The 14,882-nt window shown below is 37.8% G+C and overlaps 2 protein-coding genes across 3 annotated transcripts in view; both read left to right on the top strand.

Moving 5' to 3' along the window:
- Positions 1–412: 412 nt before the first annotated feature.
- On the top strand, positions 413–3,296 carry LOC136241329 (uncharacterized). 2 transcript variants are annotated; one of them, XM_066032521.1, is made up of 8 exons: positions 413–928; positions 986–1,064; positions 1,753–1,845; positions 2,092–2,156; positions 2,213–2,241; positions 2,292–2,435; positions 3,060–3,123; positions 3,183–3,296. In XM_066032521.1, the coding sequence occupies exons 3-8, from the start codon at positions 1,818–1,820 to the stop codon at positions 3,201–3,203; spliced, it is 351 nt and encodes a 116-aa protein (XP_065888593.1). In that variant the 5' UTR covers positions 413–928; positions 986–1,064; positions 1,753–1,817; the 3' UTR covers positions 3,204–3,296. The 2 variants fall into 2 exon arrangements, with proteins under 2 accessions (XP_065888593.1, XP_065888592.1); XM_066032520.1 differs by lacking the exon at positions 986–1,064.
- A 10,205-nt stretch (positions 3,297–13,501) lies between these two features.
- The window catches only part of LOC136240818 (serine-rich adhesin for platelets-like), a 33,150-nt gene continuing 31,769 nt past the window's right edge, over positions 13,502–14,882 (top strand). The window contains exon 1 of the mRNA XM_066031880.1: positions 13,502–13,599. The gene's annotated coding sequence lies outside the window, so the exon portion shown is untranslated. The remainder of the gene's footprint in view (positions 13,600–14,882) is intronic.

Here is a 14,882-nt window from a genome sequence, read left to right on the forward strand (position 1 = left end):
GTGAAAGGGACTTCATGCTGTTAAATCAATGCCCATTTCCCAGCTGGTTCTCGTCAAAAGCGCTCAAAAGATACCAGTGTCGTGATGTTTAACTGGACTCACAGAAGTTCAAGTCACTGAATAATTTTCACTGTTAAGACAAGTGGTCAGTTGCGCTGTCAGCAAGCAATTACCCAAATGCTACAGTACAAATGGAAGTTACTCGCGTGACTCCACCTCCTCATGTGCAAAAAAAAATTTCATTCTGGCCCTAATGGCACTCCCATCCTCCCCGATCTCTAGCTAGAAGTTAAACCTAATTTAATTTATAAATGACAAAAAGCAGAAAAAAGAAAAAGCAGCTAAACCTACAGAGCCTACACAGACCTACAAAAACACTGCATGGACCGCCAGCATACACACAGCAAAAAATTGGAAGTGGTGACTGCGAGGCGAGTTGCGAGGTCTTGTGGTATAGAGAGTAGATCAGTTGTACCATAGATAATATATACTACGTACCTATGGTTGTACTTTGAAGTCTGAATGTGCTGAATTAAGATAGCCAATGTTTGGCACCCGATAAGTGATACGGTGTTCACTCTAATTAGTGCTCACTCTAATTAGTGCTCACTTGCTTTTACAGTATCAGCAATTACAAAATAGTCTAGCCATGGTGAATATTTATCGTAGTGATGTCTGAACCAAGCAGAAATCAGCTGACTGTATTGCTAACATCCTAATGGTTGCTTTCTCAATCAACTCCAAGATTATGAGTGTGCTTTCCACCACATGTTGAAAGGAAATTTATTCAAACTAGTGAAGTTAGTAATGTACTCATTGTTGGGATCCACAGGGACATCGATGATCATTTACCAGTCAGCTGTAAGTAATGTCACAACAGAAGGAAAGGAGCCATTTTCATACCCCCTATGGCGTACTGATTTTCCAGGTCAGTTTATACTACACTGACTCAACCACAGCCGGAAATGTAGAACTTTGGTTGCAGGTGGAAAATAAACACCTTTTTACTCAGTTAAAGAGATTCACCACCTGGGATAAAATGTTGGAAGTGAATGTCATTAGAGGTAGAAAATAAACACCTTTTTACTCAATTACAAGAGATTCACATATCCAGCTGGGATAAAATGTTGAAGTGAATGTCATTAGTACCAACTTGTTGTTCATCAGATATTCCAAGTGTCCGGCAGATTATGCAGTTGTCCTCATGTTCAAGTTTACACATTTAGGCAACTTCCACAACATTCTATAATCTATTACTATATCAGTGTGGAATAGTGCTTATAGAGGACTTGCACGCGTGAAGCAACGGTTGCTAGGCGGACATATTTCGGGACAACTTTCTATGGCGCATATTGGGTCAGAACAAAGGTAACGAGATTTATTCACTAAGCGCTGGGTATAGTGGCACTGGGAAGCGGGGCTGGTTTCGAAATAGAAGATCTTATCATTGGCTTTGTGAAATAGGTGGCTAATTAAAGTTCGATACATTACTCACCAATTCTAACTTCTTCGCTGTTTTTAATGAGCTGGGTGGTATTTACAATACAACTCAACACTGATTTGCTTCATTACAGCTCCCGAGAAAGCGCCTTTCAGCCACAACACTGTCCCGAAACATTGCCGACAGCTGCGGTTGCTTAGCAATTACGATGATTTATGTCACGCTGCAAGTCCTCTGTAATATTTATCATATTTGTCAATACCTAAGTGTTAGGTGTATTGTATTTACCACCCACTTGTTGGTTGTTGCAGGCCATTTGGTCATACCGGTTTATCCACTAGCAGTTGGATGTGATCATGGTGTGTAAGTTGAGACCATGCAGGAACAAAGATACAGAATTTCAGGTCAGTTAACGTACAGAGGAATTGCATTATTGCAGTTGTACTTTTTGTAGTTCTCAATTATCAGTGACCAGGTTGTGATAGCGTACTTTTGTTTGACTAATGTCCTAATGTTGTGGTTTACATGGTTACCCAACAGTTATGTTATTCACTTAACCTTGGATATAATTTTTGTTCATTTTGATTATCCATCCTATTATTGGTACAGCCTGGCATATTGATTTTTAGTACATTCTCTTTTTAATTCAGTGCCTGCTGGATTGTTTTGTCAGATATCGAAACAAGTGTCTTTGGTGTTGCGACTGATGTTCCAGGTTAGTTGCATGTGTGTTTAATAGGTTAACTTCAGTGCCTGCTTATTCTTTTACAGGTCTTGGTATCGAGTGTCATGAATTTCAGGTCAGTTGATGTACAGAGGAATTGTTATATTGTAATTGTTCTTTTTGTAGTTATCAATTATCAGTGTATACTAGTGACATGAAGAGTGTGAATTTCCATGTCAGTCTACCCAGATGTATTGGGCATAGTGTTCTGATGAGGCCAAACAAATATCCAGTGTGGACTGTAGTGGCATCAAGGGTGTTAATTTCCAGGTCAGTTTACATGTACCCGAGAGGAGGTCCGACACGAACTAAGCGCTATTGAAAAGAATTCATAGTAATCGTGTTCTTCAAATGGTAAATACGTGGAAAATCAATCCGTAGACAAGATTTGGTGAACTGCAAAGCTACTTAGACACTTTTGCAGTTGATTTTTACTGGTTTTCTCTTCCCAACTTGCTGCTTGGCTTTATTTTGTACGGTTAGTTATTCATCACATGACAGTTCCTCCAATAGGCTGTGTATATCGAAACTGAACCACTGGGGTTGAATGCACTGTTGAATTAAACATAAGAAAAGAGTTCGGTCAGCACGTATGTTTTGTTGATAACCCCACAAAATAGCTTCCCTGTACAAAAAATATGTGCTCGCATGTTGTACGTACCTCCTCTGCTAGTACCCAGATTTTAATTGTATTGTATTTAATGCCCACCTGCTATGTTTTTAAATTATGGCACATCAGTGTGGACAGTGCAGCAGTAAGCCTTCTGTGTTGTAGTAACTATTTGTTTTGTAATTATGCTGTTGTCCTGGAATGGCACACTTTTTGGGCAACCAGCTGCAGCATGAATCCAGTAGCACAAACGTTGTATTATGACCATGCTCTTATTAATTTAGTGCCTGCTGGATTGTATCATCAGATATGAAACAAGTGTCTCTGTTGTTGCGACCGATATTTCAGGTTAGTTGCATGTTTGTTTAATTGAAGGTTAACTTCAGTGCCGGCTTATTCTTTTACAGGTCTCAGTATCGTCATGCTGACATACAAAAGATCATCACTATTGTTTAACTATTTTTAGTAATGATAACATTATTGTATGTTTACCATATGGCAAGAAATTTTCATGGCCATTTTATCCGTGAAATTTGAATATTGTGTAAGTTGTGTGGAACAACCCCAACGCATATACATGGTTACTGGCGGACCACGAACCACAATCCATTGCAAAATTTTGTTGCACCATCTATGTATGCATAATACTTAATGAAAGCATAGATACTATACTCTACGTACCGACGTAGAATATACTATCTATGATGAAAGCCTAAAGCCACAACACAATGTAGGTGGTAACCCCTATAGGCTTGTTACCTTTTGTATTCACCTTACCATTGTGGTTAATCTATCAAAAATTAAACAGAGAATTGTAGCACCTTCGCTAGTGACTTTGTTCTTCACACTTTGTTTATAAGGTGTTAGGGTCAGGCGCCGTGAGACTAAGCGATTTGTAAACGCTCGAGTGGGGTGTGGCACTAAATGGAATCTAAAAGATTTCTGCTTAAAACGCCATCCCTAGGGAACTTACGGCTCTGCACGCTGTCACATCTTGTTTATCATGTTGTGTCTTTAAAAGTTATTGTAGGGATTAGAGGTTTGGTCAAAGAAAATACGCGTATGGGCAAACCAGAATCGGATAATGTCAGTGCTAGATGGACTGTACAAACAGGGCTATGTTGACTGGTATAATGTGACAGTAGGTGTAACATAAGGTAGAGAAATAAAGTGAAATACGCCTATTTTTTATTTTGCGAGGCCTACTTTTTTATTTTAGCGAGGTCACAAGAAAACTATGTGACTGGATTTGCGAAAAGGGGTCTTCCACACACATCCAATTCTATGAACGTGGAAGACCGTAACTTTGTGTTCAAAAAGAGTACAAACCTGAAATTTTTACCATCCATTAACCTATGTTCGTGCACACTACTGATCACATTTCATTTCAAGCAATAACTTTTCCCAAACTGAAGTTATGAATTGTCAAAGTTGGTAAATTGGATGTGTGTGGAAGACCCCTTTTCGCAAATCCAGTCACTTATGATGATGACGACTCCTAAAGATTTTTTTATCATGTAACGCAATACAAATCTATTGAGAGATGTTGCATAATCCATAATCCAGGACTAATATTGCAAAACCGACGCTACACGTAAATAACTCACAGTAGTGGCCATATGGCAAGCTATCAGTAACAAAACTTATCATGTTTTCAATCTAAAAATGTACATCTCAACATGTACACTTTAAAATGTACATCTAAATACGTATGCTTTAATATGTATATATACATCTCAATACGTAGCTACGTATTAAAAAGCACATATACGTTACAGTACATCAGTATGTAGTAGCTACCAGAAAATTCTGTGTACCTGCTCTAGTGCACATGCTCATTATCCATATTTCTGCGTATGCGGAAGAGCACGTGGTGACGTTGTCGAGGTAATGTCTAACAAGCCAGCTGAAGAAAAGGCAATGAAAGAGAAATAATTGATCTCTACTAATATTGAATTGTGGCCTTCCTAGGTTTCCGGTTGACACTGGTGTTGTGTGGTAGCTCAAAGGTCCATCAAGATAAGAGTCTGCTATGTCCTGGTACTCTTCTCATTTATAGTGTAATACCCTCAAGCATCCTACAAGATCATTCAACATGGAACAATAGCCATCTAGAGTGGAATCCTCCCCTAAACGACTATGAACATTAGTGCAGGCAATGATTATTTGTTTGATTTGTCAAAAAGAGACCGTAGGGTGACACCAAAAGGCAGAGCCTGTACAAGGGTGTTTCCCTAGAAGATACAAAACTAAAAACGGAAGGGACAAATACAGAGAAAATACAGCTACAAAAACCAAGAAAGAACACATACACATATAAATTAATTAGAACAAAACGGCTTATACACAGCTTGGCAAAACTTAGACGAGCTGAGATCAAATACATCACACTGTAGAGTGTTTCATAAAAAAAGTGTTCACAAAGAAAGAGTGTTTATGAGAATTGATAGAAGACTGTAGTAGAATAAGGGAGAGAGGATGCACTCAGGTACAAGACATATTGAAATTACAGTAATTTGATAGCTTCAAAGAATCGTATCTACCATTTAGGATGTCATAAAGCATAGCCATGCTCAAATAATTCCTTCGAGATGACAGTGTTGGCCAGTGTTACTTCTTGTAGACAAGCATTAGAAGATTTATTCTAACACTTATGTAATGGTGACTAATGACCTCCACAGGCCCAACGTGCAGCACATCGTTGGACAGATTCCACTGTGGACTTATTAGAGACAGTGTGAGGATTCCACACGGTGCAAGCATACTGTCATACTAAAGACTTATAAGCCATGGATTTGGCCTCAGTTGTAGCACCCCATAAAGTGTGACGTAGAAAATTCAAAGACTTGCTGGCTTTGGCTGCAACATACTTGCAGTGGTGTGACCATGACAAATTTGATTGAAAGAAACTCCCAAACATTTACCGGAGGACTTCCAGTATAGAAGAGAGTGGTTTATGAAATAATCATAAGATATTTTCTTGCTGGCGGTGTTTATTTGAAATAAGAAAAGCTTCACATTTGGATGCATTCAATTGAAGTTGCCACTTGTCTGCCAATCACAAATGCGATCAAGGTCCTCTTGTAACAATTTACAGTCAGATTCACACTTAATTTCCCTTTACAAGGTGACATCATCTACATAGAGTTTCAATTTAGAGTGCTTGACAACACTGTGCAAATCATCAATATAATTATAGTAAAAACAAGGGGCCTAAAACAGACCCTTGAGGAACTCCTGACTTAACACTTAACCAATCCAAAAAAGCACCATTGTAGTTCTATTAACAGTTTGGTTATTTCATCAAAAGAGAAGTGACCGCTTCCATATTCTAGCCGACCACACTGTGCGCATTAATTAGGACCTACGAAAACAATGTGTGTGCTAATTATATAGGAACTAATTTCTTGTGAGATTGGTGCACGCGTTAGTACATTTTTTAAAGTGTACATGTTAAGATGTACATAGATATACATTTTACAATGCACGTGGTGAGATGTACATGTATAGTGTACGTGTTTAGATGTACATTTTAAAGTGTACATGTTGAGATGTACATATGTACGTGTTGAGATGTACATTTTTAGATTGAAAACATGATAAATTTTGTTACTGATAGCTTGGCAATGCCATATGGCTGCGCGTCTTTTAATTGGGCGTGCACCTTGTAGTTTCTTGGCTGTGCGACTCACTACCGTGAGTCTTGATAAATCTTTGAATGCATGTCATTTTCTTCTGGGTAAGTATGCTCTTAGACCCCCTAATGTGGCATACAAGAATACGAAGAATAGTGATCAGCTTTTAATAGTCTTAGTAATATTTCCAGAAAACCTCTCTTTAATTATAAGATCTATAGATTTACCACTAGATTGTATTTTTATTTATTTTTAAATGCATAACAAATGTCATGCTTTTCATTGTATTTTACTTCTTGGATGTATCTTTTTGCAGCCGAGCTGATTTTGCACAACTTCAAGACCATTAGAGTCATGAATATAACAGTGCACGCATGTAACTTGCTATTTAGTTATACAATTTGCCCTTCATTAATCTAAAACACTATAATCATACCAATGTTTCATGAGCAATCTACATAACTAGTAAGTAACTATATGTGTGTAATGTACCATGAAAAGTATACCATTTACATATCATCCATCTTGTCCAAGTAGCGGTTCTCTAAAATCCTTGTAGTTATATGCAATTTCAGGAACAGCGTTGCACAATTCCATCCTTTGTTGCACAGATGGCTGTGATTGCATCAAACTGAACTGATTGCATCTTCAAGAGCTTGAGTTTCAATTTCATTAGCAGTGTGGTGCTTCTAAGTTTTCTGCACAATATTGTTTGGAAAAGTACGGAGATCACAAACTGTACCATCGCTATACTAACTAGTGTGTTAACTGCAATAGAGTTTGAAGTAGTATACAATGAAACTGCAAAAAGTGCATGAAGATTTAAAATTAGCATAAGCTCTTGAAGATTTTAAGCTTTACTTTTGTAGGGACCATATGTTCTATGAATGCATTCTATTAATCCAAGTATAAGTATACCTATCATCATATTGGTGTTGCTATCAAGAGCTGATATTCCATAGAACACTGTTCTTATCAGTAGTTGTAAACCAGTCCAATAATAGAACCTGTCTTTATATGGACCATGGTAAGCATCCAGTAGTGGCTTAAAATGATTCACACATTTGAATTGTGACAGTGTCCTGGTAAATATTAGGACTGTATTGAATGGTAATAGTATGAGGAATAGAACAAGGCACACAATAAACAGAACAAAGAACTTAAATCCAAATAGTTGAACATTTGTATCAACTGACCAAACCACAGTGGTATTGTTGCTAGGTAAACTAGTTATTGTTGATTAAGAGAACAACACCCTGGATACAGTACGTAATATCTTAGTATAGGACAATAGGAATAGTGTAGCAAGAACTGGTAGGGCTCTGTGTGCAGTGAGCCTCTGTATTCTAGTAGAGTATCGACTTGTTATGATGAGTAAAACGGCAATGATGATGAAATATATGGGAAATATAAGTTGTAGCCACATTTTAGCATACTCATCCATACTATTGTAAAAACGCATCTCAATGCCCAAATCAAGGTTAAGAAATGCAATTAGTATATAGACAAATCCATTTATGCTTCCATCAACAGCAGTGAAATTAGAAACAAAAAGAAACATAATTAAAGCAATACCTACAAGGATAAAAAATAGTAGAAGAAGCAGATAGTAATTCGAACATTGTCTACACTGAGTTGTGCCAAACACTGCACTGAGACCTTTTTTGCATCTTCCACACTACACACCAGTCCTGTTAAACTGACACTGAGAGTCAGGGTTGGAGAGGTTGAGATGTGAGGAGTGAGGTAGACAATAGTCAAATGGTCACTGTGAGGTCATTTTATAAGTGTGGCTGTTGTCTGCACTGAATCCACTGATACTACTATTTGTGCAATAACTAATTTTAATATTTAGGCTATAGCCTTCAAGTGCAAAGTGGCTGTTTGTAGTATACTAACTTAAAGCTATATGCTTGTATAATAATTATGTAAAAACCTAGCTATGAATAGCTATAGGGAATTTATATAGTGTAGCTATGTATTATCTAATCAAAAAACAGCCAAGCTGTAAAAAAAGGTGCGGCCCCTAAAAAGGCCAAGGTGAAAAAAGATGTGAAATCCAAGGTGGCGGCCAAGAAATGGCTGTGATGGTAGGTTAATGGTAAAAATTTTAATAACGACAATTCAGGTGAATTTTGTGCCAAGACCAAGCGGCACCAAATTCACCTGAATTGTCGTTATTAAAATTTTTACCATTAACCTACCATCACAGCCATTTCTTGGCCGCCACCTTGGATTTCACATCTTTGTTCATCTTGGCCTTTTTAGGGGCCGCACCTTTTTTTACATCTTGGCTGTTTTTGATTAGATATCACTTCTTTTTGTATTTGTATACCCCAAAGCTGGCCATAGGCTGGCTTTGGGGCTTTTTTAACCTATCCTATTTCTTTACCGCAGGAAGAATAAAAAGACAGAGCAGACTTTTAATACTTCAACTGTTTTTGATTTTATCAGTAATTATATAAATATATTTATTACATGTCTATTATTCCCTACTGGATAACTTGTTCGCAGCTGATCTTTCTACTAAGGGACTTGAAATGTAGCTAAACTCTCTACAGGTTGATTTGCTTGTAGCTGCACTCTCTACAGGGTGATTTGTTTGCATCTGAACTCTCTACAGGACGATTTGTTAGTAGAAGAACTCTCTACAGGATAGTTTCTTTGTCACTGAACTCTCTACAAGGTGACTTGTTTCTAGCTGGCTCTCTACAAGATGACTTCCTCTAGCTGATTTCTCTACAAGGTGACTTGTATCTAGCTGAACTATCTACAGGATGATCTGTTTGTAACTGAAATCTCTACAGGGTGACTTGTTTCTAGCTGATCTCTCTATAGGGTAACTTATTTCTAGCTGAACTCTCTACAGAGTGGGTTCTTTGTGGCTGAACTCTCTACAAGATCACTTCTTCTAGCTGATCTCTCTATAGGGTGACCTGATCTCTCTGTAGGGTGACTTTTATCTAGCTGAACACTCTACAGGGTGATTTGTTTGTAGCTGAACTCTCTACAGGGTGATTTGTTTGTAGCTGAACTCTCTACAGGGTGATTTGTTTGTAGCTGATCTCTCTACAGGGTGATTTGTTTGTAGCTGATCTCTCTACAGGGTGATTTGGTTGTAGCTGATCTCTCTACAGGGTGATTTGGTTGTAGCTGATCTCTCTACAGTGGGTGATTTGTTTGTAACTGAAATCTCTACATGTTGATTTGTTTGTAGCTGAAGTCTCTACACGGTGTTTTGTTTGTAGCTGATCTCTCTACAGGGTAATTTGTTTGTAGCTGAACTCACTGCAAGGTGATTTGTTTGTAGCTGATCTCTTCTAGTGTGATTTGCTTGTAACCGAATTCCCTATATTGTGTCTAATTTCTAGCTGATCTCTCTACAGGTTGATTTATTTGTAGCTGAGCTCTCTACAGGGTGATTGGTTTGTAGCTGAACTCTCTACAGGATTGTTTCTTTGTCACTGAACTCTCTACTAGGTGACTTGCTTCTAGCTGATCTCTGTAGACGGTGACTTCTTCTAGCTGATCTCTCTACAGAGTGACTTGTATAGCTGAACTCTCTACAGGGTGATCTGTTCATAGCTGAACTCTCTACAGGTTGATTTGTTTGTAGCTGAAATCTCTTGTTTCAAACTGATTTCACTGTAGGGTAACTTTGTAGCTGAACTCTCTACAGGATGGTTTCTTTGTAGCTGAATTCTCTACAGAGTGATTTTTTTTTGTAGCTGAACTCTATATAGAATGATTTGTATGTACCTGAACTTTCTACAGGGTGATTTGTTTTTGGCTGAACACTCTGCAGGGTGATTTGTTTGTAGTTGATCTCTCTACAGGGTTTCTTTGCAGCTGAGATCTCTACAGGGCAATTTCTTCTAACTGAGCTCTCTCTTGTTTCTAGCTGTTCTCTCTACAGAGTAACTTGTTTGTATAGCTGAACTCTTTACAGGTGGTTTTTTGGTTGCTGAACTCTCTACACTGTGACTTATTTGTAGCAAAATTCTCTACAGAGTGACTTTTATGTAGCTGAATTCTCTACAGAGTGACTTACTTGTAGCTGAACATTGTATAAACTATAAACTGACTTGTCTGTAGCTGAAATCTCTACAGGGTTACTTGTTTGCAGCTGGTCTCTATAGGTTAACTTGTTTGTATAGATGAACTCTCTACAGGGTAGTTTCTTTGTAGCTGAACTCTCTCCACAGTGACTTGTTTGTAGCTGAACTCTCTAGAGAGTGTAGCCAAACTCTCCACAGGGTGCATGACTTGTTTTTAGCTGAACTCTCTTCAGTGTGACTTGTAATGTTCTGATTCTTCTGAATCACTACAGCGATATATCTGTAACTGAACTCTCTATAGGGTGACTTGCTTCTTGCTGAACTGTCTATAAGATTAACTGTTTGCAGCTGAACTCCCTACAGAATAACTTGCAATGTAATAGAATTCTATAATGGAGTAAATAAATTAGCTGAATGCTCTATTAGGGTGACTGTTCTATTAGAGTATCTCGATCTCGCATATGCTACACGTAGTTGGCTTTGGAATCATAACTCAGTGGTTTGTAAACCTATTCTTCTGTACTACTGCATGGACTTTCTATGATAATTATTCCAGCCACACACCGATTTTCAGCTCACTGCTCTAAGCGGTTTGCCTGGTAGGCGTGAAAACTATTAGTTTTTTATTCATAAAAATCGATCGCGTAATAGTGACACAGGTTGGGTTTTGTGTTATATCTCGATGGCCTTTAACTGGATTCCTTTCAAACCACAAAAAGGAACTCCTACGATAGTTACTCCATCTACATAGCAATTTCAGCTCATTCCTTCTAGCAGTTTACCCTGTGGGCGTGACAGACCTTCGACCTTATTTTACTCAAATAATCGGTCATAACTCCGTGAATGTTCATCGGATTCCTACCATACTTGGTACTGAGATTCGCCTTAATGAGCCCTTTAAGTGTGCAAAATTTCAGCCCGATTGGAGCACGCATTCGTGTTTTATTGCGGATTTTACAAAGTGTGCGAAAAGAAGTAGAAGAAAAAAACGAAGAAAAAAAACCCAAACTGTGGCCGCTCGTATCTCGGAAATGGCTTGAGCGAGTTTCTTCAAATTTGGAATGTGGACTCCCCTACCTAGTTGGCACGTCTGTAGCAACTTTGGTTTCAATCGGATAAGGAATCACGGAGCTACAAAGGTGTGAAAATCGCGATTACTTTCTTCCTGCTAATATACTCACGGTGTGGCGCGCCGGATTCTTGGGCCGCACGACACACTACCGTGTGTCTTGATACTGGTACCATTTTAAGTAGTTTACCAAATCTGTTAGCTATAATATATAGATATGTGTAATTCCTCCTGATAAATGTTTTTAGCACCATAGCTATATATAAAAAACAAACAGAAATCATAGAATGTAAGTACATAGAACCTTTTGTAAAACCATTGTGCCTTCGGTTACGCTCAAACTATATATATCCTTAGTAAGATCGCAGCTCCTATACTGTGCACCAGTGTGGGGACCTCATCTCTTAAAAGACATCTCCAAAATTGAACAACTTCAACGTAGGGCAACTAAATATATTTTACAAGACTTCTCCTCAGACTACAAAACACAGCTGACAAAACTCAATTTGCTTCCATTAATGTACATCTTTGAAATGTCAGACATAATCTTTTTTGTCAACTCTCTGAAACATCCCACTCCAAGCTTCAATATCAACCTCTACATTTCATTCTCCCATAGTACTACAAGATCCAATTCAGTCAAGCTACACCACAACATATCCTTTACTAATAAAGAGCATCATTTTTCTTTCAACCGAATCTGTCGCCTTTGGAATTCCCTACCAATCATTGATATAAGTTTGCCTATAGAAACCATCAAAAGACGCATCAAATCTCTTCTCTGGAATCATTTTATCACAAACTTCAATTCTACTGACCCACACAAATATCACTATCTCTGTCTGTGTGGTAACTGTGTCAGCAATCATCTTGTCATGAACTTTGATCTCTTGTAGTTACATACTAATTTGATTTATAATTAAATAAATAAGTAAGTAACTTACTGTAGTTAAGTAATTAATTTTTGTAACATTCTCAGGCCACTAGCACAGGTTGCTAGTGGACCCTCAGCATGGACTAATATTGTTTTCATGAATGTATAACCACTGTATCTGTATGTAGTTGTACCCATGCTGAAAAGCCTTATAAATAAATAAAAATAAATAAATAAGTGATTACTCTTCATCAACTGTACTATATGGCATACTGAAACATAAACCATTTCCTTGAAGACTTATAAGCTTGTCATCACTGAATGTGGTTGTACTGGGGAATGCCAGCTGTATAGGTTTCCCATCATGTATACCATCATGTACAGAAATAGGACACTTGTAATATTATACTGCGTGTATTGGGATGATGCGTCACACATACACACAGTAGTAATGATACATAACAGCTGTGTGCATTGGCTTCCATTTGGTATGGAACACAACAGGGTGTATGTATCTGTGTATGGCACTATATTGATAGAGTAATTCATGAGTCTAATATATTTTATGGTATAGAGCTGCCTTTGTATTTTGTGGTCTCTGTATTGGGGTGTTGGTAGATTTATTAGATCGTCAGTCTTAGCTAATGAGTTAATGGGAAAACAACTATGATACCAAGTATAATAGTATAGTGAATTGATTTTAATTGAACTGAGTGCATTGCAACTTCACTTTGAGTTTCTTGATTTTATCTTAAGAATGTGGCTGCCAGATAGTTATGCTAGCTACCTATCTCTGTTACACTGATGCTCTGATATGAAACTAAATGAGTAGCTACACTGTGGGATATTCCACTAAGCAGCCGGGAGTCAGACTAGCTGAAACTGTTTAGTGGATGTTGCTATATTTTTGCTACAGCATTTAATGTCATTGTGTTTGGTATACATTCACTTTCAGCTTCTGAGGAAATACAATTGAATAAAGGAAGTAGGCTATTTGTTGAGTCTGAGGAAAGCCAAAGTAACAGATAACTGGTGGATCACGTGATTTTCGCATTCTTCTACTCCGGGTACGCTACCGCTATAAATTAGACTGAAAACTTTATACTGAATAGTTTCCTCTTGTTAGTGGTGAGTGAGATATCTGAGAAGATAACGGTGTTTGACAGCGTGCAGGCCAGAGACAGTAAGGTATAGCTATACTCAATTCATGTCGTATTGCCGTTTCCATATAGCATGCAGAGCCATGGGTTTATAAATCTATGGCAGAGCTATTTCTTAATTGTGATGAACTAATGGTAGCCCACTTGTAGTTGTCAGTGTTAAATGTGTGTGATGAAGTGATTGTGTTAAAAGCAAGGACCGTCGGTCTCCTACGCCAGAAATCATCGCTAGCTTAGTAGTTAGCCGGCTCATTATGGCGCCGCATGCATATACTTATTATTATTATTATTATTAAATACAGAGAAAAAGGCTTTATGCCTGTGAGTCCTGCTCATTACAATAAACAATTACATTAAGAATAAAAGTTATCAATCAAAATTTTAAAGTTGTCAGTAGAATTAGACGACACTACATAATTGGGTAAATTATTCCATGAATTGATGGTTCTTACTGAAAAGAATTTACTTCGAACATTCTTTTGGGCATGAGGTTTAAAAAGTTTGAAGTCATGTCCCCTTGTGGCACTTGACAAATTCAGGTGGAAAAATAATTCAGGTTGAAGATTAACATTCCCTTGTAAGATATTATCTAATCAAAAACAGCCAAGCTGTAAAAAAAGGTGCGGCCCCCAAAAAGGCCATGGTGAAAAAAGATGTGAAATCCAAGGTGGCGGTCAAGAAATGGCTTTGATGGTAGGTTAATGGTTACATTTTAATAACAACAATTCAGGTGAATTTGGTGCCAAGACCAAGTGGCACAAAATTCACCTGAATTGTCGTTATTAAAATGTAACCATTAACCTACCATCACAGCCATTTCTTGGCCGCCACCTTGGATTTCACATCTTTTTTCACCATGGCCTTTTTGGGGGCCGCACCTTTTTTTTACAGCTTGGCTGTTTTTGATTAGATATCACTTCTTTTTGTATTTGTATACTGCAAAGCCGGCCTATGGCTGGCTTTGGGGCTTTTTTAACCCATGTGTTTTTTTCTTTACTACAGGAAGAAGAAAACAACTTAAAGAAGAATTTTAGTACTTCAATTATTTTTGATTTTATTAGTAATTATACAAATTATATACATATATTTATTACATGCCCATTATGCCCCACAGGATATTTTTTTGCAGCTGATCTCTCTACTGGGTGACTTGAAATGTAGCTGAACTATACACAGGATGGTTTCTTTGTAGCTGAACTCTCTACAAGGTAACCTCTTCTAGCTGGTCTCTCTACAGGGTATTTTGTTTCTAGCTGAACTCTCTACAGGTGATTTGTTTGCAGCTAAACTCTCTACATGGTGGTGTCTTTG

This window comes from Dysidea avara, chromosome 12, assembly GCF_963678975.1.
Source record: "Dysidea avara chromosome 12, odDysAvar1.4, whole genome shotgun sequence".
NCBI classification, from domain to species: domain Eukaryota; kingdom Metazoa; phylum Porifera; class Demospongiae; order Dictyoceratida; family Dysideidae; genus Dysidea; species Dysidea avara.